This window comes from Thermobia domestica, chromosome 2 (assembly GCF_964235325.1).
Source record: "Thermobia domestica chromosome 2, izTheDome1.hap1.1, whole genome shotgun sequence".
Classification (NCBI taxonomy): Eukaryota; Metazoa; Arthropoda; class Insecta; order Zygentoma; family Lepismatidae; genus Thermobia; species Thermobia domestica.
This window is the reverse complement of record NC_137455.1, coordinates 94,556,750-94,584,653: the sequence shown is the minus strand read 5'-3', so window position 1 is coordinate 94,584,653 and position 27,904 is coordinate 94,556,750. Positions and strand designations below refer to the sequence as shown.

Genomic DNA, 27,904 nt, shown 5'->3' with positions numbered 1-27,904 from the left:
AGTACGAGGTCAAACAAGCTAAAGAGGTAGTGTGGTAAGCGGAAAATTTAACAGGTTGACTGCCAAGGTGATTTGAGGGTACTGTGGTCCCATGAGGCCATAAATTTCAACTTACCTTTGGCTCGATTATGGATAGTTATATCACATTTTTGTCGCGATATTTTGTTTCTCCCGAAAATGTACCAATGGGAGCCCGCACCTTATGTGATTCTCATTGTCTTACAGTAATTTGTGACAATGAGCATCATATATGATGCTCAAGAACCTGGATAAGTTAGTAATTTGTGATATCAAGGATGAGCATCATATATGGTGCTCATGGCCCCAGAGAAAAATAAGGTGAGCACCACATATGATGCTCATGGCAGTCAACCTGTTAAAACGGAGGCCGTCACTCAATAAATTTATCTTCAGTCAATTTTTAGTGGCAGTGGCAAGGGGAGCTCTACAACGTATGATATGATACTGTATGAGTTCGAACTCGGGCATAACGCTGCGAGATAGAGATGCAAGAGCTCGGAAAAAGCCCGGCTTTTTTGAAAAAAAAAACTGTTTTGCTTCGGAAATTTTGGACTTTTTTGAAAATTTTGATTTAAATTGATAAAGCAGACTTTGTTTCGCTTCTCTACAGCACAAGAACTCATTTGATTAGTGGTTGATGTAGATAATAATATAGAACCTCTAAAATAAACCATGAACTTCGAAAATATTTTTTTTTAAATTCTTAACATATTTACATTATGAATTCCAAAGGATTAACCAATATATATACTGTATATATATTAATTTTTAACTTCTTATACACAAAAATAATTACTTTTTTTTTAAAAAAAAAAAAGATACACAAATAACTAGCAAAATTGTATGTAGTATTTTTACTTCAAAATATCACACACCCTCTTTTTGAAACAAAAAAATAAAACATGAGAGAAATACATTTATGTGATAATCTTAAAAGCTGCACATCAAGAGCTTGGTTCCGGGTGGTTCTGTACATTCTTGAAATTTTTAAGTTTTAACTTTCATATACATTGTATGAATATTTCGAACAAATTTTTCATTCATTGATCACATACGTAATAATGTTACCACCTATCAGGTGCTTGAAATCTGTAAAATCGGTAAAATTCCGAATCCTATAATCTACTGACTGTTCCTTAAGCTTGTTCAGAATCGGGAAAGTACCAAATTTTCTGTTAATGGATCATATGCGTAATAGACTGTTCATCTGATTGTGCGGTTTCCTAGATTTATAACCACCATCACGGTTTACTCAGTCCTGAAGGTTTCTGAATTTTTAACGGCAGGAATTCAACATATCATTCGAAACTTTTTTTTATATTTTTTTTTAAAAAAAAAGAGAAAAATTACGAAATACATTTAAGAAAAGTGGAAAGAACCAATCACTGTTCCAATTCACAAGAAAGGCGACAAAACTGAATGTAATAATTATCGAGGGATTTCTCTTAAAATTCTATTAACAAGATTGATTCCATATTCAAATGAAATTATTGGAGATTATCAGTGTGGATTTAGGGACATCGATCAACTATCGACCAGATATTTACTATTTGATAAATACTCGAAAAGAAATGGGAATATATTACCCAGTACATCAGCTGTTTATTGGGTTACGACTCGGATAGGAGGGAAACATTGTACAACATTCTTACAGAATTCGGAATACCGAGAAAGCTAGTTAGATCAATTAAAATGTGTTTAAATGAATCCCACAGTAAAAGTCCGAGCAAAAAAATTCTTGTCCATGAGCTTCCACGTCGAGAATGGCCTGAAACAAGGAGATGCGTTGTCGGCATTATTGTTCAGCTTTGTTCCGGAGTAAGTTATAAGGAAAATGAAAGATAGCTGAATTGTATTCACCAGGTTACGGAGTATGCTGATGATCTAAATTTAATAGGGGGTGATAGGAGAACAACAGAAAGAAATGCAGTCCTTATTAAACGCTTGCAGCGACATTGGTTTAGAAGTAAATACAGAGAAAACTAAATACATGGAAGTTCACCGGGATCGTAATATGGCAAATTATGGATGCGTTAAAATATCAAATAATACTTTCGACAAAGTGGATACTTTCAAATATCTGGGATCAATATCACCAGATCAAAATCATATCCACAAAGAAATTAAATGTCGACTGAAATCAGGAAATTCGTGTTCTTATTCAGTTCAAAGTATTTTGTCGTCGCGAATTCTGTTGAGGAATTTAAAGCTTAAAATATATAAAACTATAATCATACCTGTCGTGTTTTATGGCCGCTTGAGGGAAGAACGCAGACTGAAAGTATTTGAAAATAAAATCCTGAGACGAATATTCGGACCGAAGAGGAACGGGAATGGGGGAAACTTTATAACGAAGAACTGCATAATTTATACGGTTTACCATACATCGTTACGGTCATCAAGTCTAGGAGGCTCAGGTGGGCAGGTCATGCAGCCAGAATGGAAGAAAGTAGGAACGCTTTCAAAGTTTAAACTGAAAATCCAATCGGAAAACGTCCATCAGGAAGACTTAGGCGCAGATGGGAGGACAACATTAAAATGGATCTCTCAGAAATGGGAATACAAAGTAAAAACTGGATCCAGTTGGCTAACAATTGAAGTCAGTGGAGAGCTTTTGTGAATGCGACATTGAACCTTCGGATTCCATAGGCCATAGAGAGGGAGAATATATTTAAGTTAAGCACAACTGCACAACAACTATGAGCGAGTGGTTAGCTTTTACGCTTCTATCGGGATGTCTGCGATTCAACCCCGCATTCGACCATTTTGACAAAAGTTTTTCTTAATTGTATCTGTGAATGTAGAGATAATGCGTACTGTGAGTTCTGACCGACTTCCTTTCTTATCGTTTTTAAATCGTTGTTATTACTAATTACCAGCAGTGATGGATTTGCGAAGGGGGTTAGGGTGGGGATGTTTTACGGGTGAAGCTTGTACCCCGAAATTACAGAATTTCTAAAACATACGATATATTTGTTATGCCTTTACTCATAAACTTCAAGCTCTTCTCAAATAAAAATTACGTATTTTTAGAAAAACTAAACATTAATAAGAAAAACCCCTCCCAAAATACTTTTCTAAATCCGCTACTGATTATTTGTATAAAATGGTATTCAAGTTTGAATCCGGAAGATTATTGCTAAATCATTGCACAGCTACAGTATAACAAGAATGTGGAAGTACGCTTTGATAGATATACTGACAAACGTACGCTCTGACGGATATATTGCAAAAGAAAAGTTTAACTTATGTGCTAGAAGCTAGGTAGGTCTACTAATCTTTAGGAAATGAAACACGGATGACTAAAAAGAAACGATGTAGAAAAGGAAAAAATCTCGATAACTCAGAAGTTAAAAATCTTCTACAGTTGCCCTCAAATACTGCGTACTTTATGTTTACTTTAATTCATAAAACATGTGTTCCATCCATCATGATGGTGAATTCCAGAGCGAATTATAGCATTTAGATCATGAAATCTTATTTAACTTTAAAGTATACTATAAGAAAGCTATTTAAATAGAAAAATCATGAAAATGAAAAAAGCCAAAATTTCCAAAAATTTCGTTTTTTTTGGGGGGGGGGAGCCGGCTTTTTTGCATCTCTACTGCGAGAGCAAACCAAGACATTTGTCAAAAAAGGGTGACAGCACAACAACTTCTTGGTTCCAGAAATTTTGTGCAGGTTGTAAAAATGTCGAAGATCAAACGAAGTCCGGCCGCTCCAGGGTAACAAATTCTGAGCTCACAACACACGCTATTGAGAAATATCCATCCACCAGCATAGGACGATTGTCAAACCAACACGGCATGTTCCAGTTAACTGTAGTGCGTCACCTTCACGAACTTGGGAAAACCGCCAAGTGCTGCCGCCTTATGCTACAAGAGTTGACCCTAAGCTCAGGAACAAAGAATAGATGTATGTCGAAACTGCTGCAAAATTCTCGTGGTATGCGTTTCCTGAAACAAATTGTCACATGGGACGAGAAGTGTATGTTTTCCTAAATCCTAACGTGCACAAACAATGGCTGACCAAGGGACAACCTCCAGGAACGGTCATCAAACAGGTCTATTTCGAACATAAAATCATGACCTATGTATGTTGCAAATACGAGAGGGTTGGCTCCTAACGGTTACACAATCAGTGTTGATCTTTATCCCGAAGAGTTGGTACGGATGTATGGTGCTCTAAGCCAAAAATATCATGTATTGGAGAACCGAAAGCACTCCGTGCTGTAACAGGATAAAACAAATCCACACTCGGCTTGAAAGAGCACAAAAAAGTCAAGTAACTTGATGGCATCGAATTAATTCGCACGGACACGATGTCGTCCACCACAAACTTATTAGCCAAGGGTCGAACCAGAAGTAAGCGCTCTACCATTGAGCCTCTGTGTCCTAGGACCAAAGAATTTAAATTCAACTTAGATAAGGGCAACCTAAATCACAGATGGAACAATATAATTAACATCTCAAGTAAAACGTAAAATTAATGGACAGTATTTACTTCTATTTTATTATGCTACTAGCTGAATATACCCATTCTTCGCATGGGGGCTGTATTTGGAAGTGAACGCCTGTGCGAATATCACCATTCATTTCAGTGACCGCGAAAACTATGTATTTGACACTAATATCGGTCATTCTGGTCTATTTTTAAATGTCTTGGTATCCCCCCCCCCCCCGACTGCATACAATGGTAGCTGAATTTGCAAATCATCGCTAATGGAAGTGCGTCCATTGATCTCAGCGACAGCGAAAACTATGGATTTGACACTAACACCGATCATTTTGGATACTTTTACATGTCTCGGTATCTCCCACCCCCGATCACGGTGACGCTCGGCGCGAAACCAAATAGGGTGAATTTGGAAGTTAATACGACTGGAGTTTCACCATTGATCTCAGCGACCACGAAAACTGTGAATTCGACACTAATATCGGTCATTTTCTACTAATTTTACTTGTCCCGGTAAACGCCCCCCTGAGACCCTCCCTGGTTTAAATTTTGACAAAAACTCTTCGTCTTGAGCTGGGGCCTCGACGAAGGTACCCCTGACCAAAATTTGGTAACTCTCTGGTCCCCAGGCCGCACACAGACAGACAAACAAACAAACTATTTTATTTATATTAGATTTATATTTTTGTAACAAATCTTTTCCAGTTTACAAAACTTCACTGCTTAGAAGATTAGTAGTCTTATTAAGGAACTTAAATAGGATCTCAACAGGTTTTTTTGAGAATAGCTCACCTTAGTCTAAACCACTCAGGCACCTTAACCTAAAGCACTTAGTCCTAAAATTCAGAAAGTTCGAGAAGTATTAAATGTCACTGGAATTACTTTTTACAACAGTCAAAAGGATGCCGAGATAACCACATAATACAATACATTAAAGACATATTGTGAAATTCCGCATAAATTATTGATATGAATAGTGTTTTCAGAAACCGAAAAGAAAACAATAATTACAATACATATTAAAATGTGGTGACAGTAGTAAAAAAAAAGTGCTGATGACGTCCCCAGAGGGGAAAGAAATATTCAATTCATGTAATAAACAAGGAGGCATTAGGTAAGCCACTTTTCTTATGAATATGTGCATTCAGCTTCTATACGTAGATGTTATGGATCCACAGTAAGAGTTTGTAATTTAGCATTTTCTATTAACTTAACGTTTAGTGAGTCGTACAAACGCACAGTGCATCCCATTAGTTCCAGCTAAAACAAAAAGTTTTCGGACAAAGCTCAAGAAATTTAGAACAATGTATGTTTATATAAAGGAAATGATTTTAAACAACTGACATACTTCTCGCAAATTACACAAAAGTAGACGTTTGAAAATTTTTACTATCTTCCTATCACTGTCTTTTACTGAAATGCAGTCTTTTATGCTTGGGGTAGCACTACAAAATATTAGATTGATGCAAATTTCAAATATTGCAATGCAAAAAAGAGGAAAAAAAAGAAAAAATCTAGTGAACGCATATGAAAGTTATTTTTATCAAGTAAGTCTAGGCTACTAACATGAGCATACTAACGTTATACATTTTTTTCATTCACACAATTTCCTTCGAAGCTATATCTTATGACCCCATAATTATGTTTTAAGTGTATCTTAATAAATGACTAACTTACAAATGATACTTTTTTTTTTTTTCGGGGGAAAATTTAAATTTGCACTTTTTCGAGAAAGGATGGCATTTAAAATCTCCCCCAAGTCGTTTCATGGCTCGAGAACGGAGCAGCGTGTTTTTGTTTAAGTTGTGATAAAAGTAGAAAACATAAAAAAATCAATTTTGATAGCATTCGTAGATATAGAGAAAGCTTTCAAACACCGTAGATTGGAATATCATGTTCATAGCGTTGAAGAACCTGAAGGTAGAGTCAGAAGAATAATATACCAACTTCACAGGAACAAGATCGCTGTTATAGGAAGAGATCAGAAGGAAGCAAGAATAAGTAAAGGAGTAAGGCAAGGATGTGGACTTAACCCCTCCTGTCCAACGTCTATGCGGCTATGAAAGAATTCTTTGATAAAACGAGAAAGGTTTAAAAGTAAATGGCCAGGTTTTCAGCACAATAAGGTTTGCTGATGACAGCACTGATAGCGGAGTAGGAAAAAGACTTGCAGGAAGCACTTTCAAATTTGAACGACAAACTGGAAAAAACAAGCAAAATGAAGGTAAATAATAAGAAAACCAAAGTGATAAAGTGAACAAGAGCAGGACAGAACAAGGCAAGCGTATGGCTATAGGAAGAGAAAATCGAAGACGTTAAGACGTTCCCCTATTTAGGAAGTCTAATATCCTCGGACGGAAGAAGTTAAAAAGACGTAAGTTCCACAATAACATAGGTTAAACAAGCATTCATTAGGAAAAGCGGACTGCTGACATCAAGAAATGTGTCCTTGGACGCTCGAAAACTATTTATTAAGACTCTGGTATGGAGCGTAGCGCTTTACGAATCAGAGACGTGGACATTGACAAAAGCTTAAATATTTAAGCTGGAAGCACTTGCAATGTGGTGTTCGCGCAGAATGCTGCGCATATGATGGACCGAAAGGAAAAGAAACGAAGACGTACTAAAGGAAGCTAATGGAGGACGACAGATCATGAAGGCAATAGGAAAAAGAAACAGCTTGCTTGGCCATCTTATTCGGCACTCCATTTGGATCATCGTTTTGATAGAGGCAAAAACAGAAGGAAAACCAGGAAGAGGAAGACCAAGGATAGAATATCTAGATGCAGTTATGAAGAAGAAACCTTATCAAAGTATAAAACAGCTCTCCCAAGAGAGAGAAAAGTTTTAAAATTTACATGTTGCCCACCAACCTATGGTTGAGGTGAGAAAGAAGAATATGATTTTTATTTTTACAAAAGCTGGAGATTTCGAACTGTAAAATTCCGAAAACTAATAAATCTAGGAGGAGGAAATTTAGTATTTTTCAATCATAGTATGATATTTTTAAGTGACGAAAAGGTCGTCATAATTAGAGAATGTGAGGAAAAAACACCTTTTTGTGTGTGTGTGTTGATTTCGCATGGAATCATGGCTAATGAATCTCTGCATACGAAATGAAATCTTTCAGTTTAACGTAACACGTTTATGCCCTTTAGGCTAATAGAGACGGAAGATTAAGGCAAGTGAATTATCATGGAAAAACTAGTGCAAGAAACAGTAGTACCCCGAGAATACCTACGCACACGATGCTGTCCACCACAAACCTACTTGGCCGGGAATCGAACCAGGAGTCCTACCACTGAGCCACCGTGCTTTCCCCCTCCCTCACTGCATACGAAAGATGATTATACCTGTATATATATAAAATAATTTCCACCGGCTCAGTAATTCTGCATACTGTACGGTATTTAATGTTTACAAAGTGTACGTTTAAAATAAATGAGTGCAAATGAAAGAGGGCTCTACTAGATATTATTTTGTGCCCCAAGAGTATTTCGGCACAGTGTAGGGAAATTGTATTTTATGTTTACTGGTATAACGTTGCTAGTGTGAAACCATTACAAGTGCTATTGAAACTCGAAAATCACACTAAAATAATTACTTCAAAATAGAACGTACACACCCAATGTGAACTAACCTAACTTACTCCATTCTACTGTGGTGAAATTCCGATAAGCCGTGCTGGGTCAAAAAAAAAAGTATGGGTTAAATGCCACGGATGGCGGCCCCGAAATACAAAATCTACGTAAAAATGAACAGAATCAGACTAAAAGTGATAATGAGAGTAACAAACGTTAGAAAGGTCATTACTAGAGACACGATTTTGTGGTAAAGAATAATTTGTAATTTCGTTACAAAAATATGCGTAAAGCGGGATAAAATCGGTGAATAAAAATTCAATGTAAGAACACTATTTTCCTTGGCAATTACAATTAGTTACCGTACCTGTTATTTCACCTTAATTTCCACTCATCAATCATCATGATATGAGCTCATGCATGACTATATTAAACAATATTTGAGCTTTTTTTTTTAAAAAAAAAAATACTAAGCATCCTCTTTGAATAAAAGTATTTTTAAAAAAACACAGAGAACATTAATACAAAAATAATAACTTTAGTGTTCACAGTTTACTTATACAAATAACACGTAAGCATTATAAGAAGAGAGAACCCTCTCCACATCAACTTTCGAAACTGATACGTACATTAGTTGAAGACACTTTCCAGCTATTTCTGAATGCTCATCTAACATACCCTGCAACACTCCTTCCACACTATCCAATTCACCGGTAGATACGATTTGGAGCTCATTTTGTAACTGTATGTAAAATTTCAAAAATTCATAGTGGTCTATTTTCTCAAAAATGGGAATTTTCATCACATTGCTAGTAATTGCCAAATAATGGTAATGAAATAAATCGTGAAAGCGTCGAAAAATTGTCATTTTTGCGTAAATTTCGTGGAATATCGAGACTTGTTGCAAATTTCGCGTTTAATCGCGCGAGTTATTTGGCCTAATAGTGAAAAATGATATTTTTAGGTACACAACATTTTCATACAATACTGACACATTTCGCGTTTTCGCGTGTCACCAAAAAATCATGTCTCTAGTCATTACTGTACGGCAGTGTTTCTTAACCTGGGGATCGCGACCACTAGGGAGGTCGCGAAGATCAGAGGAAGAGATAAATATAATTGAACCTAATACCGGAAAATATTTTTTTATATTATTTTGAATTTTGTCCTGATAGGCATATTTTTTATTTTCATACACATTGTTAAGAACAAATATAAAATAGGTCTATTAAACATTTTCAACAGGAGAAAAAGTTGTTCAAAAATCAATTCAAATTAAATATGTATGATATGAAACTAATGGGAACTACATATTGAAATACCAGAAAAATACAAATGCAACAAAACCTACATATTGAAATATAATTGACGTTGAAAGCTAATGAGGTATCTGAGCATGGTGTAATTTCAGTAGTGCGGCAATGTCTATTTCAATCTTCGTGACGCACATTATAAAGTCATTTAAATAATCAATAAATATTTTAACAACTGTAGGTTTTTTTTAACAAAAATTAGAAATGACTTTTATTTTTCATAGGACCCAAAATTAAGGGAGTTATAAAGTTTTAAAATGGTCTTTATTCTGAAACAATATAACGGATCGGATTCGATATTTGTAATATGAATGAACTGACCAAATATGGTTCTAATCCATTCGCTTTTAAGGAAGTTACTGTATCCGCTATATACAAGAAATGGATTCTATTATTATAGAAATAGATGGATTTCATCAGATCTCCGCAACAGGTATATGAACAATCCCACACAAGCTTATTACAAACCAGAAATTTATATGGGGGTCACTGGCAAGAGGATGTGATAGAATAGGGGTCGTGATAAGAATTAGGTTGAGAACCACTGCTGTAGGGTGATTAATAAGGGAGAAAACGTAAGTTAAATTGTGGACTGTATGTGTTCGTGGATTGATGCGATATGAGGTGAGGTACCAGTAGAGCATAATCTGACAGTGCTTCAAACCAACTGTGTTATTCACTAACTTAGGATATGTATGCTGCTGTATTATTATAGGGTCAAGATGGAACAAAACGAGCCCATGCGGGTCTTCTAACTTCCTTCGTTCGTTCGGCTGTATTTCATAACGTAAGTAAATCACTTCTTTTATTAATAATGCTGTGTGTGCAAAGTGGAATAAATACCGCGTGACGTTAAGTCACGCTCGGGTGGTGCAACTTTCATGTAAATTTAACCTCACCCTTTGGGAAGGCATGATATTTAATCAGTCGCATTATTTTAATCATTAATGATTAGTGTGTAGTTTGCAACACTTAACAGTTCCAAGGTACTAATTTGGAGCAGTACTACTATACTGACGTATACAGATGTAGGAAAGAGCAAAAGAGGCATGAAAACAAGAAATATCTCTGATTAATAATGAATAGAGGCCAGAAATGAAACAGGGATAACTGCAGGTAATGTGTATGAAAGTAGTGGACAAACATCCGTGTGGGTGGGTTTTCTCGGGGTTCTCCCGTTTCCTCCCACTTTCTTCATTCCACCATTTTATTCATTTCTCATAATCACCGTCTCCTTTAGCCTAACCGGCATAACCGTGGGACGTAAAACTCACAGATTTCATTTTATTTCATTTCATTTGATAAGTTTCAGCGCTGAAAACAGATCTATGTGAGTTTTGGCAAGGTTCTAGAACACAGGTGTCCCTTCTCATTGAGCTGTAATAAAAACAGAAAACAACGTACCCTGCGGGGCTCTAACCTGCCTTCACTCGATGACGCTCGCTCGGCTATACTCTGTAAATTAAATAGTAACCTTTGGTACAGAATGGAACCAACTTACCTACTAACCTACATGGGGGGAACCTGTATTCTAGAACCTTCCCGTGAGTTTTAAATGGGGCCACCATCTGCGGCAGTTTAGCTTAGTTTAGCAGTACTAAGAAAGTGAAAGAAACTGAACTAACCTATTCATGAGTAATTACTGTTATGTTAAAAAGATGGCGCGGCTTAACGAAATAAATGTCTTCTCTTGTACCGCAGCACATTTTCTTGGGAGTTTTCACTAATAGTAGTCTATATGGCACATCCGTTTGCACGTAAATTATCAAACTGTACGCAATTATTTCCACATGAGCCAAAAATTAACAGTGCAGAATGTACTAGCTAACAGTTTCAAGCCAGACAAATTAAACAAAAATTATTATTCAATTCCACGATCTATTCTCAATGTACATGAAAAAAAATCATTCTAGCGTTCAATACTTGTAAATGCGAAATAAGCAACCGCAATTAACATTACAAGTGATCTCAATAATTCCACTTCTTACTGTGTAGCGTAAGGATACAGCACTCCTACAATCATCAAAATGCTAAGTTCATATTGTGATGAAGTGTTTACTACTCCGATTTCATGGTGCTGTCCGATTCCTAAAGTACTGTCTAAAAAAAAAAAAGAATACAGTACTCATAGAAATTTAAACTAATTATTCCTACTAAGTAACATATAATACTACTAATTTTTTTCAATCAATAAGTATTAACTAAATTAAATGCATACCGCTTGCAATTAGCGAAAGAAAATCCCGGTGCTTCAACCTCAGGCACAAGAATTGACGCCATGACAACTAATCACAATTTCTAAATGACAAATGACAATACAATACTTCTTCTTCTTCTTTTGACTTTAGTCTTCACCTTCACCTTCCCTATCGAGAGGAGTTGCATAGCAGACATAGTCTGTTTCACCCATATCCTTGGAATTGTAAGCGGAGTGACATTGTGTTTGTTGCTTAGAAGGTGTGCTTTGACCTTTTCCGGTGGAAATTGAAGAATGAGAACTGGAATAGTCATTCCCTCTTGTTGGAATATATGAGTGATGTTAAATCCGTTGCCTATGTGGGAAATATAGATTTATGATTTTCTAGTGAAGTTCTTTTTTTTTTCCACCGGAAGATGAAATGTAAAAGAAAAAAATGAGATTATTAACCAGGTAATGATTAAAGTAAATTAAAGGACAAGTCCATTATCTTGAAAAAAATATTAAATGTTTCAGGATATCCAAATCATTGTGCGTCAAAATTTGTTTGATGGTGAAGGGTCCATAACCATAGCGTTTATTTAGCTCTACCATAACTTGAGTTCTATTTTTAGATAACAAAGGACATTTAAATATTAGATGATTCAGAGTTCCAACCTCTTCGTTGCACCAACAGAAAGGTGAATCTCTCCGATGAATTTTGTACAGAAGATATGGAGTAATTGCAGTGTTGAAACGAAGTCTATAATATAATATGATTTTTGACCGTGACCAAGTGCGAAGTGCATTCCAGCTGGATGATTGCAAATGGTTAGTTTGCCAATAGTATGTTCCTGGTCCACTTCTGATTTTATGTTTCCAAAGGACTGTTTGCTCCGAGATTATCTGGTCAATGTAAAATAAAAAGTTGAGAGGTGATAATTTTATATTGGTTGAAATACCAGAGTTACGAGATTTTTTGGATAAATCGTCGACAAATTCATTCGGTTTTATGTCAACATGACTTAGGACGTGGATAAAATCTATAATATGACCCATTTCGATTAATTTTCGATAAATTGATTTTATGTTTAGTACTGTCCAAGTAGATTTAATTGTCCAATGAACAGAAGAAAGTACTTGTAACACACTGTAGGAATCCGTGCAGATACATGCACGCCGGATATTGTTACATTGAATGAGTAGTAAGGCTTGTCGTATTCCAAACGCTTCACCCTCATATACTGTAGTGGCAACTGGAAGTTTCAGTTGTTGGATAATATCAAGTTGGGGAACAAAGATAGCTACTCCAACTGGACTATGTGCAACCTTAGAGGCATCAGTGTAAAGGAAAATTGTGTCAGGATGGAAGTGATCGAGAAAACTGTGCCAAATATTTTTGTTTATGCGATGAGATTGATCTTTAATCTTGGTATCTACTGTACATATGAAGGCAGAATAAGTTTTATAATTGTTGTATTTGTTTCATATGCGAAACTATAGCATGGCAGGTTGGGAAGTTTTATTATTTGAGTTTGGAGGTTTTTCAAAAGTAAAAATGCTTTGTATATCCATTGTAATTTAGTAACATATGGTAATTTGGTATTACGGTTCTCTACTTCTAGGGCTCCCAGTTTTGTGAGTAGTGGCGAATTCATGATAGCGAGTCGAGATATGATATATTTACAGGCAAGTTTGACTACTTTAATAGATAACGGTAGCGTGCCTGTTTCCTCCAAAATGGCATTTTTAGGACAAAAGTGGGGTTGGGAAAGTATAATTTTTAAAGTAGTGTACTGAATCGCTGTTAGTGATTTATAGAATTTTGGCATGGTGATAGAGTAGATTATACTTCCGTAGAGTATCTTGGCTTCAATGCATTGTTGAAAACTGGTATATAATGTGCACGGATGAATGCCCCATTTTTTAGAACTTAAGCTGCGGAGAATGTTCTGTACTTGTTTACATTCTTATTACGTGAGTTAAATGTGATTTCCAAGTTAATTTGTGATTGAGGTATAATCCAAAATATTTGATATTTGTTGTGCTGTGAAGCTGTGTATGAGAAAGTTGAAGAGGAAGGAAGTTAGTGATTTTCTTTTTAGTAAATACTATGTAATTTGTTTTATTCCAGTTAATTCCTAGACCATTGTCCCGGCACCAGGTTGCAATTATTTACAATGATGACTGCAATTTCTTTCGACCAGTATCGAGATCATTTGTGACAATTTAAATGAGTAAATCATCCGCAAAGAGAGAGGTTGATACAGTTTCATTGAGTATTTCCAGTAATTCCACCATGAATATATTAAAAAGTGTGGGACTAAGCTTGCTACCTTGCATAAGACCAAGAGAAGTTTGCCGAGGAGTGCTATATTTATTATTTATTTTGAGATAAATTTGTCTATTAATGAGTACATTATGAACAAATCTTATGAAAGCGGTTGGAATGTTCATTTTTGCCATTTTAGTTATCAAAGAGTCCAATTGAACTAGATCATATGCTTGTTTAAGATCAATGCTTATAGCCATGAGATATTTACGATGTTGAAAAGTTGTCCAAATGTCTACAAGGAATGGACTAAGTGCATCTAAAGTTGACTTGTGTTTCTAAAGCCTGTAATATTAGGAGGAAATATCTGGTGATATTCCAGAAACCATTGTAATCTGGATAGAATTAATTGTTCTAATCTTTTTAAATAACAAGATATTAAAGCGATCGGTCTATAGCTGGTCGCTGCTCCTATGGGTTTTGTTGGTTTCCGTATCGGAGTAATCAGAACTTTCTTCCACTGTGAAGGAATCTGTGAAGTTTTCCAGATGGAATTATAGAAATTTAACAATGAATAGATTCCCTCCGACGGAAGATTCTTGAGGTGTTTATAATGTATTCCATCGAACCCTGGAGATGAATCTCTTTTTAGTGATTGGAGTACAGTGGTTATTTCCTCAAAAGTGAACGGAAGATCTGAAGGAGAGTGTGATGTCGAAGAAAAATATTTTACAAGATCTAACCGGTTATTATTTACAAAAGGTGGAGCCAGATTCTGATGAAATTCTTTGATCCAAGTATATCCACTGAGTTGAATATTAGTTTGTTCAGTTTTAAGAGATACATTTTTTTGGTATTTGAGATATTTCCAAATTTTTGTTTTCGGGGTTTGGTAGGACATATTGTTGCAAAAATCTTGCCGATGTTGACGTTGTGTTTGTCGGAGTATTCTTTTTGTGAGGACATTTGCTTTTTGATAAGCTAGAAAATGATTTTTTTTCTTTAGTGCGAAGAAATAATTTCCAAGTCCGCTGTCTGAAGTTAAAACTTGGTTGACATTCTTGAGCCCACCAAGGAGGTTTGGCTGGAAGACTACCAATACGTGATGATTTCGAAGGAAGAACCGGCTGCACTTTTGTATGATGCACCGCAGCTTTTAGTAAAGTATCAACACTTCGTGCTGCTTCTTGCATATCAGGAGTAATAGTAGAAGTTGAAAAGTTATTTTGAAATTGTGAAGCAATGAAGTTGCTGTATTTATCCCAGTTTATTTCCGTAGAGATATGTTGCAAGAAAGATTTGAAAGGTAAAGAGTATCCATGAGTGGAAGTAGGTATTCTAAAAACTGGTACCTCAGTAATAACGGGAAAATGATCACTACCGACGGCATCGTAAAAAACATGCCAGGAGGAATAAATAAAGTGTTTTGTTCGTACCAATGAAATATCAGGTGCGCTTTTAAAGTTATGAGAAATACGAGTAGGTGTATCATCATTGAGAAGATAATCACCTGTAGATAAGGCAGTGATTAATTTGTTGCCAGCAGAATTGGTACATGCACTACCCCACCAAAGTCCTTGGGTGTTAGCATTCCCAGTAATGATGTCAAAATTATTAGAATAGAATAACTCCTGCCAGTTTAGTCCTCTGCACTATAAATAGTGTTCAATCCGCGCGCCAGGTACCTACCAGTATGTGCTTTTAATGCAAAAAACGGAAGAATAATTATTTTCAGATAGTGACAATAGTTAGTCACAGATTGTATAAAGTTCCAAGAAAGTAATACGGTTTCCATTCATTAGTAATGTTTCTGGTAGCCGGTCTTTACTATGTGTACAGCCTTTATCATAATTACCTGTATCCAACTTAATAAAAAAATGTATAAAAAGAAACCAGTTTTAATATTATTGATTATCCATATTACTTCACTGTATTCCATATGTGCAGTTGAAAGCGATTGTTCAATTAGTGATTTTTTAAAATATTTTGCCAGAAGTTATGAGAAAATGTATTAATGCTTTAATTGATAGCTAGTTGTTGGTTGCCAACATATATTTCTATGAGAATGGTGCATATTCAAGGCATTTGTATAATTGTGTTAATAACTGTGAGCTTAGAGGTTGAAGCAATTCACATTCAAAAATAATACGGTGTATGTTTAAATGTTCCTACTCCTTTATCGCACCAGCAGTGGTATGTAGGTTTTTTTTTTTCCGAATTTGGAATAATTTTATAGGAGTTAGTTCTGTTCCAAAAATAAGTCGATAATAAATTATGATTTCTCGACGAGTCCAGGTTTTAATGATTTTTTTCATTTGGTCTTCCAGTGAAATAGAGATTGTCCAATAAAATTTTCCAGGTAGTAGTTGTTTATTATACCAGATAGTTAACTGTCCCTCATGAAGCTTTTTGATGTAATTATAATAACTCCTTGGTGATAATTTGATATTCGTTGGATTTCCTTCAAGACCAAGTTTCGTATATACACTACAGGTTGCGCCAGCCCAATCGTTGGATGTGTGACGTCACCGGGTAAGCAGACGCGAGTATTTTCTTGCAGCAAAATTCCCGTCCAAAGCCACAAAATTTCCCGATGTGATGCAAAATTTCCCGCTAACCTAAATTGATATAGTTTACATCTAGTAGTAAACAATTTTAAAAAATACCGCTTTAGACAGACTATGATGTTCAATGGAATTCATTCTCGTAGTATAAAAAGGTATTATTTATAGTTATGCATGATAAGGTAAAAAACAATTTTTTTAAAAATACTGTGTACACTTTTATTAACGAACAGTATGTCGTTCTTTATGGGTCTTCTTCCTTCTTTTAGGAATTGCAGTTTAATTTAAGGTGCAGATATCTGTTCCTGTCGTCTGTCACCAATTCTAAACGATATCAATCAATGAAAAATGATCATATTTTAAACATAAATAAATGATTTAAAACAATAAACATTTCTGCTTTTCGAATATTTTTATTAGTTTTGAAGATATTATAGAAAAACTAAAATTAGCGGTAGTTTAATTTCGCTGAAGTGAAGACCCTTAAAGAAAGTCCTCGTAAAGTGAATCTGCACTCATGAATGCAACTCCTACCCTGAGAAACAATTTTTAAGGCATTAAATTAATTTCGTGAAGAAATAACTACATATAACAAGATAGCACATGATCGTTCCATACACATCATATACAGGCATATTGTCAATCTGTACGCAATAATCTGAGCATGCGCCAAAGTAATAACATGCCAGAACTTCTTAAGAAATCTTTTAAATCAAGAAAAGTGAAAAAATGTTTGCTTTTTTTTAAAAAAAAAGTCACGGAATATTCTCAATCTACGCCAATTTTGGGAAGTCGCCTGTAGTGCTTAGCACTAATATTCTTTAATTTTATAGTTATACAAAACAGATTACTGCTAGTATGCATCAAAATAATGTCAATTGCTTTCCGTGTCCACATACTCAATTTTAGTGCCACCGCATAGCGATTTTCGTTTGTTTTATTTGATATAATGTTGGATAGAAATAGAACAAGTTCTAATTTAGAGCAGTTGTGTCAAATGTTGTAACCAACCAAAAGTTGCATACAACTTGGTATCATAAATGTTCAAATTCCACTTTGATGAAATATTTGATACAATATATGATGGAATATTTGTTCGTCTATAGCGTATTTAAAAAAGTTGAGAATGTCTCCATTTCCCGTTTCCAGCCTATTTTAAAGAAAAATTCCCGCATTCCCGCCTGTGCTCAGAATTTCGCATTTTACGGGAAATTTCCCGCAAACTGGCAGCACTGGCTTGGCTGTGCTTACCGAGGCTGGCGAGAAAAACCAGGCTGGTTTTTCTCGCCAGCCTCGGTGCTTACCACATGACGTCACACGTGTTCGGCATAGTTCGTAATCTCAGTTTGCGGCGCTCCCCTGTTCAAGACATGAGGTTTTTGCTGTTTTGTCTATAATATTGCTATTCGTTTGAATATTGACGTGGACTTTAATAAAAGTGAAACATATTTTGTAATTATTCTCCATTAATGTTCGATAAAGGTATTTAATATTTAGAAGAGTCCAGGTTGTAGAATCATTCCAATGGATATAATTTAAAGCTGTTAACACACTTAATAACAGATTTAGTAATTTTATTTTTTTAAAATATAAACCAACGCCTGTCGGATGAAAAAATGCTTCTCCTTCAAATATCGTGTTGTTTGTGTAGGTAGTTTGTATTTAAATGTTGTTCTAGACGGAATATTTACTGCTGCTCCTACGTTGATATAATTAAATTTTGAAGTATCTGTGTAAGTAAATGTGGCATTTTCATTAAATTGTTGTTTGAAGTCCTTGCATAGATGTTGATATTCTTTTGTTTTAGGTCTTCATTTGTGATTTGTATATATATATATATATATATATATATATATATATATATATATATATATATATATATATATATATATATATATATAGGTTTCTTCATTTCTATTTGTATCAAATTAACCTTATAATTCCAAACAAAACAGGGAAGCGATGGAACTTTATGAATTGTTGAATATGAATCGGTCTTTTTTGAATATTAGCATAAAAATAGAAAAATTAGCCTCAACATAAAATTCTATAGGCTTCAACAGAAAAAAAGTTTAAGGTATACCTCTAAACTGAAGATATCTGTACAAGAAAGTAAATTGCACCAGGTGCGAACTTATCAGTACGTATGGTCATAATAATGGCTAGCAAAAACTTACGGAATAGCTTAGGTAATAAAGAAAATAGGTGATTGCCTTTAAATCATCAAGGCACCTAATAGTAGCAATGAAATTTGACAATGTAATGAAGAAGATAATTCAAGCGTGAAAGCTTACAATATTTGAAAAGGCTAATATGGAAATGATCCCAATCCATAGTGACGTGCGCCAAGACAACGCAAAATCTGAGTGTTACATTTTGATACTACATATTGCAGTTATAATTGATATTTGCAACATTTGATTTACATTACGGACTCCAACATTTAGAACATAATGCAACGCAAACTTGAAAGCATAAATTGTAACTGCTGTGTCAATTATCGCAACTAATAATGAAGGTTTTTCTTCTGGTGATGCAAATCGTTACAAAATGGAATTCGCAAATAGGACTGTACTTGACCCAAGTTATTTGTTCTCCGCGTTTTACGATGTTACACGATTGACTCAAAATAAAACAAGAAATCTTACTTTTTTATTTATCGATTTAAAATCAATTTAGTGCATTTCATCATTTCACCGTAAAATTATATTTTCTTGCCATATGCCTTGAATATCTTCCATAGAAGATTACACCTACAGGATATGAAAACAAATTTAATTATATATAATCTTTGTCTTAATACTTGTTAATAGTGAATCATACACTATTAATGATGATTTTCTGTACTGTTTGGGCCTCATTTCAAAATGGTTTACATCAACGTATCGAAAAATTGCGTTTTATTTTGGGAGATTTTATGTATTGAAATAGTAATATGGCGTCAGCACGCATATTCAGTGGTATGCTATACAGAGTAAAGAGATGCTCTTCCCCGCTTACTCAATACTAAGAAAGTGATGCACACTAGGGTGAAGGGAACTTTCAGTCCGTCATATTGGTCCAATATAGAATATGGTGGTTATTAAGATCTCGTGCTTAAAATGGTTTTTTCAGCTGTAATACATTGCTTACGGTGCTAACTCTTGATTTTGTGCGAAATATCACTTCAACTACTTGAAGGTAATTTCTATATGGTATTGATTTGAGAAACATATAAACATTTTGAAATATAATTTAAAATAAAAATACTGTAATCAAAACAAACAACAAAAATAGAATGGATAACACCTTAAATCTTAAAAGCAATAGATATACAACTAATTAAAATTTATACAACTAAATAAAATTAGAAAGCGACACCCTACTAGAATGAATGCATTACAGAATCGAAAGACATACCTTTATGGAAAACTAAGAAACCAGTAAAATTGATTTAGTGAGATAGAAAAAATAATTAAATATGAAAAACTGATATTCATAAAAATTGAAAGTGAAGTAATCATAATAATAAAACAAATGAAAAATTCGAATTCGGGTGGGAATGATGAAATATTGAGAAATTTGATGAAAAATTGTTACAAACACTTAATTAAACCATTATATTATTTGTCTAATATTCAACTCGCCACAGAAACTTTTCCTTATAAACTATACTAAAATTAAACCGTTATATAAAAAAATAAATGAAATAAAATAGGAAACTAGGATGCATAGTGGCTGAGCGGTAGAGAGTTTACCTGTGGTGCATGAAGTCCATAACAACATCCGGTTCATTAGTTTCTTTCGGATACTCCCGCTTCCTTTCATTTTCTCATTCCACCAATCATGCCATCATCACCCACTTGATTGAACAATCATCTCCGTTGGCCTAAAGGGCATAATATTGGAACATTAAACCGGAAAAGAAAAAAATATACCGATTTCATTCCTAACCATAATAGATAAAATTCTGGAGAAAATATTGCATAATTAGATAATTGATTTCGTTTATGATTATTTTATACAATACACGTCATGTTTTCTTGAATCGTAAATCCACTGACACAGACCTTGAAACCTGTAAGAAGTTTTTGGATTCAAAAGAACTATGTATGGGAATATTTTTAAACCTATCAAAAAGCCTTTTACCTAGTAAATTACAACACATTACTAGAAGAACTTTGTTGATATATTATTAGAGCGCAGCAAATAAATAAATGGTTTGAATCATATCTTAAAGATCGCAGGTATGTAAGTAAAATCACAGGAATAATTAATAATAAATATCAAATTGTGTATAGAGGAAAGACGTTACTAATCGTGGAGTACCATAAGAATCAATTCTAGAGTCACTTTTCTTGCTTCTTTATATAAATAATCTTTCTGAAAATATTAACACTTTGTCTGTGATATTATATGGAGATGATACAAATATATGCAGTGGAAAGATGTAAGGGAATTAGCTTCAAATTGACAACTGGCAATGAACCAACTTTCATGTTGGCTAAAAAAATTAGCTAATCATTAATACAAATAAAATACGTGCCTTAAATATTCATAGTGTTAAAGGCAACCAACCTAATATAATTATAATAGTAGATAATAAAACAATTACGTGGAAACCACTACCTTTCCCGGAGTTCAAATATTTAAATTCAACACGGAACTGCATATAGAACATGTAAGAAGAAGAAAGTTAAGCAAACTGTGTTATGATATTAGATGTGTAAGAAATAAAATTAAAGTACAAACAGCTAGGTGTGTATATTATTCAAAATTTCATTCTATAATAAAATACGGTTTGGTGTTCTGGGGAAATGAACATAAAAGTCTTGTCATCTTTAAGCTAGAAAAGAAAGTGGTAAAAAATAGTAGCAGCAGTAGAATGGAACTCTCCACGCAGAAATATTTTTGAAGGACTTCAAATATTTACTCCTTCCGCAATGTATTTCTTTGAAACATTAAGATAAGAGTGAAATATATAGCAATGAATTTGTTGTCACTGTGATATTCTGGTTTTCGGTAAAAATGACTGAAACTGTGATATGTTGTAGGTATTGTTGTTCTGAGAAAAGGTCTTAATGGGCACAACCACTAATCACTGATCGTTTGGCCACTATGAGGCCACTGTTTTGAAAGTAACCGAAGATGGTGATATTCAGGATTTCGGTAAAAACGCCTGAAACTGCGATATGTTGAGGTATTGTGATTCTGAGAAAAGTTCTTAATGGGCACTACAACTAATCACTGACGGTTTAGCCACAACCAGGACACTGTTGAAAGTAACTGAAAATGGCGATGTTCTGGATTTCGGTAAAAATAACTGAAACTGTGATAAGTTGTATTTGTATATATTCTGATTCTGAGAAAAGGTCTTAACGGGGGCAACCACTAATCACTGACCGTTTGGCCACGATCTGGCCACTTTCTTGAAAGTAACCGAAAATATTGATGGCCTGGATTTCGGTAAAAATGACTAAAAATGTGATATGTTGTATATCTTGTGATTCTGAAAAAAGTTTTTAATGGGCACAGCAATAATCACTGGCCGTTTGGACACTACGAGACCACTTTTTTTAAAGTAACCGAAAATGGTGATACTCTGGATTTTGATAAAAATAACTGAAACTGTGATATGTTGTAGATATGGTGATTCTGAGAAAAGGTCTTTATGGGCACAGCCAATAATCACTGACCGTTTGGACACTACGAGGCCATTTTTAAAAGTAAGCGAAAATGGTGATGTTCTGCATTTAGGTAAATCTGGCAGAAACTGTGATATGTTGTAGATATTGTAGTTCTGAGAAAAAGACGTAATAGGCACAACCACTAATCACTGACCGTTTGGCCACAACCAGGCCACTTTCTTGAAAGAAATCGAAGATGGTGATGTTCTGGATTTCGATTAAAATGGCTGAAACAGTGATATGTTGTAGATATTGTGATTCTGAGAAAATTTCTTAATGAGCACAACCAAAAATCACTGACCCTTTGGCCACAACGTAGCCACTTACTTGAAAGTAACCGAAGATGGTGATATTCAGGATTTCGGTAAAAAACGCCTGAAACTGCGATATGTTGTAGGTATTGTGATTCTGAGAAAAGTTCTTAATGGGCACTACAACTAATCACTGACGGTTTAGCCACAACCAGGACACTGTTGAAAGTAACTGAAAATGGCGATGTTCTGGATTTCGGTAAAAATAACTGAAACTGTGATAAGTTGTATTTGTATATATTCTGATTCTGAGAAAAGGTCTTAACGGGGGCAACCACTAATCACTGACCGTTTGGCCACGATCTGGCCACTTTCTTGAAAGTAACCGAAAATATTGATGGCCTGGATTTCGGTAAAAATGACTAAAAATGTGATATGTTGTATATCTTGTGATTCTGAAAAAAGTTTTTAATGGGCACAGCAATAATCACTGGCCGTTTGGACACTACGAGGCCACTTTTTTTAAAGTAACCGAAAATGGTGATACTCTGGATTTTGATAAAAATAACTGAAACTGTGATATGTTGTAGATATGGTGATTCTGAGAAAAGGTCTTTATGGGCACAGCCAATAATCACTGACCGTTTGGACACTACGAGGCCATTTTTAAAAGTAAGCGAAAATGGTGATGTTCTGCATTTAGGTAAATCTGGCAGAAACTGTGATATGTTGTAGATATTGTAGTTCTGAGAAAAAGACGTAATAGGCACAACCACTAATCACTGACCGTTTGGCCACAACCAGGCCACTTTCTTGAAAGAAATCGAAGATGGTGATGTTCTGGATTTCGATTAAAATGGCTGAAACAGTGATATGTTGTAGATATTGTGATTCTGAGAAAATTTCTTAATGAGCACAACCAAAAATCACTGACCCTTTGGCCACAACGTAGCCACTTACTTGAAAGTAACCGAAGATGGTGATGTTCTGGATTTCGGTAAAAATAACTGAAACTGTTATATGTTGTATATCTTGTGATTCTGAGAATAGGTCTTAATGGGCACAACCAATAATTACTGACCGTTTGGCCATTACGAGGCCAGTTTTTGAAAATAACCGAAAATGGTGATGTTCTGGATTTCGGTAAAAATGACTGAAACTGTTATATGTCGTAGATATGGTGATTCTGAGAAAAGGTCTTAATAGGAACATCCACTAATCACTGACCGTTTGGTCACTACGAAACATCTTTTTTGAAAGCAGCCGAGTCTAAGATAGCGATATTCTAGTTTTTGGCCAAAATGACAGAAACCATGATATGTTGTAGATATTGTTATCCTGAGAATAAGTCTCAATGGACACATCCAGAAATCATTAATCGTTTGGTCACTACAGGGCTACTCTCCTGAAAACAACCCAGTATAATGATTTCTGAATTTCGGTAAGGTTGGGTAAAACTAAGATATGTTGATGATCTTATCATGAGAAAAACTCTTAATGGACACAACCATCGAATTGTGAGCGATTGGCTACTACAGATCCAGTTTTACACCTAACAGCTTTGTAGGTGTAAAAGAGGAAACTGTGATATGTTGTAGATGTCTTTATCGTGAGAAAAATTGTCTTTCCAGGGTTTTCCTTTGTCCCGCAAGATGAATATCTGAATGTTGCCTATTCTTAAATGATGTTGGTCGCTACTCTCCCCATCTCTTTTCCGGGTTGTGGGATACTACTTTTCAGAGTTTCATACAATTCTACCTAAATTACAGAGTATCCTTACCTTCTGCTGTTTTAAAAAATGTGGCCCTGTAGGTACCGAATGGTCACTAATTGGCGGTTCTATCCATTGAGAGTTTTTCTCAGGATCACAATATCTACAACATATCACAGTTTCAAGCAGTTGCACCGAAATCCAAAGTGTCGTTACCTTCTGTTCTAATTTAAAAATTAAAAAAAAAAACAAGAGGCTCTCCAGTGGCCAGACAGTCATTCATTGGCGGCTGCGCCTGTTGAGACTTTTTTCAGGATTACAGTATCTAGAACATATCAAGGTTTCCAGCAATTCCACCGAAATCCAGAATACCGTTACCTTCAGCTCTTTTAAAAAGTGATCCTGTAGTGGTCAAACGGTCAGTGATTAATAGTTGTGCAAATTGAGTCTCTCTCTCGTGATCACAATATCTACAACATATCATGGTTTCAAGCAATTCCACCGAAATCCAAAATAATGTTACCTTCTGCTGTTTGCAAAAATGTGGCCCTGAAGTTGGCACACGGTCAGTGATTTGTGGTCTTTGCTATTTTGAAGGGGCGTTGATTCTGGAACTCTTTTCTCGCAAAAACGACAAAACCCATATTTTCTACTTTGAAGTCATCTGTGCATCGGCAGAGTTTCGTTTCTTTAATGTGGTCCTTTTAATAAAGGGGACCCCATTTGGAAACTGACCCTTTGCCCTCTTAACCTATTTTCCGAAAGAAACAAAAAATACCTGTCGATTTCTTTTCGGTCTAGTATATATGTACCAAGTTTAAAAGAAATCGGAAGAAGAGAAACCTTTGTGAAGATATCTCCTTTACACTTTCAATTCTTAGACTTTGGGGGCCGCGGTGGCTCAGTGGTAGAGCGTTCACCTCTGGTGCTAGGGGTCTCGGGTTCAAACCCTGCTCCCGCCAAGTGAACTTTGTGGTGGACAAACACCGTGTGCGTGGGTTTTCTCGGGGTTCTCCCGTTTCCTCCCACTTTCTTCATTCCGCCATTTCATTCATTACTCATCATCACCGTCTCCTTTAGCCTAACCGGCATAACCGTGGGACGTAAAACTCAGAAATTTCATTTCATTTCAATTCTTAGACTTGACGGTTTTTTGCACCAAAGTCTTCAATTGTCATTAGAAGACATTATCGTAAAAATTAAGTTTAATTTCTAAAGTCTTATGGGCTCCCTGCACCTCGCCTCTCCGAAGATCGATATCGATAATTTAGGATTATGATATATTGGTGTCGATATATTTACCATATCGAACGTTGATATGTGTTAATATCGATATCGACGATACCGATATATCCACATATCGTACAGGCCTAGAACCGACAAATTGTGCTTGATATATACCAGAACCAACGATCAAATCTAATTATGTTTTTTTTTTATTTCCATACTCAAGGTTGAAGTTGAAGGGGATGAACCTGGACAAGCATTTTAAGGCAAAAAAATTGTTAAAATAAAACTAGTTATACTTCCACCTCAATAGAAAGCTATTAATAGAAAACCATTACTGCAATTTACCTTTTACTTCTGTTTCTGATTGTCATCACAATTCAACGACAGTCCAGGTACTTTACATAGTATAGCAATATACTCTATATTTTTCAGAACTAAGCAAACCGGAAGATGAAACTCCTGTTATATTAAAGTGGAATTGTAGTGCTCAATTTATATCGTGGCTGTGGTTAACCGTCTTACCGTAAATGAAAAATAAATTGCAAATCGAAAATGCTAGTATTTAATTGATTAGAATTATATAAATAATATTGTATTGTCATAGCAGGTTTGTTGTGCGTCGAAGCATAAAGATGTTATTAGGTACCCATCAATCCTCTGCAATACAACAACAAATAACAGTTCCAAGTATAACTACATAAAAATTTTTGTCATAGGCTCAGCTATACCATGAAAACGCACTTACCACGTATTTCTAGGAACTAAGCCAAGACTTTGGCCCGGCACATCGGAATCGCCACCCAAACATGTAATGGTTCGGGAAAATCAACCAGAATGAAAACCAAGGTTCAAGAGGTAATGTGAGGGGCAACATCAGAACAAGTTTTATGCGATCAGAATTTCTACGTAACCAAATAGAACATTGACATAACATTATACCGTATATCTGGACATTAGTTTCTAAGAATAATCTTAATAACCTCAAAATTTAAATAATTTCATATAGAGACTTTATTTCATTATGATTATATGTATACATTTTGTAATGAAGGCTTTATGTTTTAACCATAATAATATAGTAGCAGCATATCATATTACAAATCCACATCTAGCATTGTATCTAGTTTTGACTGTAAGTACATTTACATCGCGTCCTGCCGAAGTAAATACCATATGCAGCTAAGTGGCGAATACCATCATTAATACATATCTTTAACATATTTTCCATTATTTTAGAATAATTCTTTATAATTAACTCTCCTTTTAAACATATATATATATTATTGCATCAACTTTAAATACTTATTCTTCTCATTTCTTTATATGTTACTAATTCTTTCTTCCTTAGTTTAAATAAACTTCTGCCACATTGCTTTATATTCCTGACAAGGACGGCGTATGTACTATAATGTATTTGTGGATTATTCTCAATAAAATTATAATACATTCTAAGCAACATAAATAAAACAGCATCATTAAAAGTTCCAAATTGAAGTTTGTAAATTTAGGCCATTTAGCAGTACGGTATTATATGTCTGAATTTTCGTTGAGGTTGTTTAGAATACCAAAATATAACATGTTGACTAAATTTGATCAAAACGTAAGATTTTGAAAGATGTATGTTACATTTTATTATTCCATGATTTTGAATTTGGCAGACAGATATGGGAAGAGAAAAGTCTCCCCCAAACAAATTCCTTTTTAGCACTTCATGTTTGTTTCATTTCCTTTACTTAACAAAATTCACTTCTAAATATATATATATATATATATATATATATATATATATATATATATATATATATATATATATATATATTACCTGATATCGCTTTTAATGGTTCAAAATCACATTTAACGAGGAGGATTTCCTTTATTTTATATATTGACTTTAATAATCTTCAAACTTTAAATCTCTACTTTCACACTTTCTTTATATATTTTCGATTCGAAAATATTATTCTTTTTTATATGTATATTTATGGTGCAGAACAGAATACATGTCACTATTTTTCTTAAAATGTAATGCGCTAGGTACAGATCAATAAAAGCGGCGCATTACAGAATGTTCTATAAAATACTCATAATTCATTGTCCTTATTTCTATCAGTACTTTTGCCACAGACTCAGAGCTACAAGACTAATAGAACTAGAAATGAAAGATTTCATACTTTCTTCTCTCTCAGACTAAAAGAGTTCTGCATTTTGCTGAGAATGTCATTGTTTTAAATATAAGCTCCCTATCTCGGAATAATTCAAGGTTATCGGTACCCGAAAGTGTAAAGTTTGTCGGCTCTCAAATCTCGACAGTTTGTTAAAAAAGATTTCACATTTCATGTTTATTATTCCTTCATTACAAAAACACTTCTGGTTGATTCTATTCATGGTGAATTATTGAACTTATACATACAGGACTAGCTCAGGAGAGTAATGCTCCCGGAAGTAGGAACGGAAAACACAGTTCTGATTGGTTGGCGTTATCTATGTCTTGCCATGTTGCATTCAAATAGCAGAATTCAGACGGTTGTTGTTGTCGATCTTCGTGGCCGAGTGGGCTAGCATTATACGCTAGTAATGGAAATCTGTTTTAGCGTGAGTTCAAACCCGGCCCGAGGAAAGTTTTTTTTAACATTTTATTTTACATTTTTATAACACTTTTTAAAT

The 27,904-nt window shown here is 34.7% G+C and overlaps 1 protein-coding gene across 1 annotated transcript in view; it reads right to left on the bottom strand.

Moving 5' to 3' along the window:
- Prosbeta2 (Proteasome beta2 subunit) overlaps positions 1-11,744 on the bottom strand; it is a 61,748-nt gene extending 50,004 nt beyond the window's left edge. The window contains exon 1 of the mRNA XM_081744021.1: positions 11,589-11,744. Within this exon, the coding sequence (XP_081600147.1) occupies positions 11,589-11,650 (62 nt within the window). The 5' untranslated portion in view covers positions 11,651-11,744. The remainder of the gene's footprint in view (positions 1-11,588) is intronic.
- Between the last annotated feature and the right edge of the window lie 16,160 nt (positions 11,745-27,904).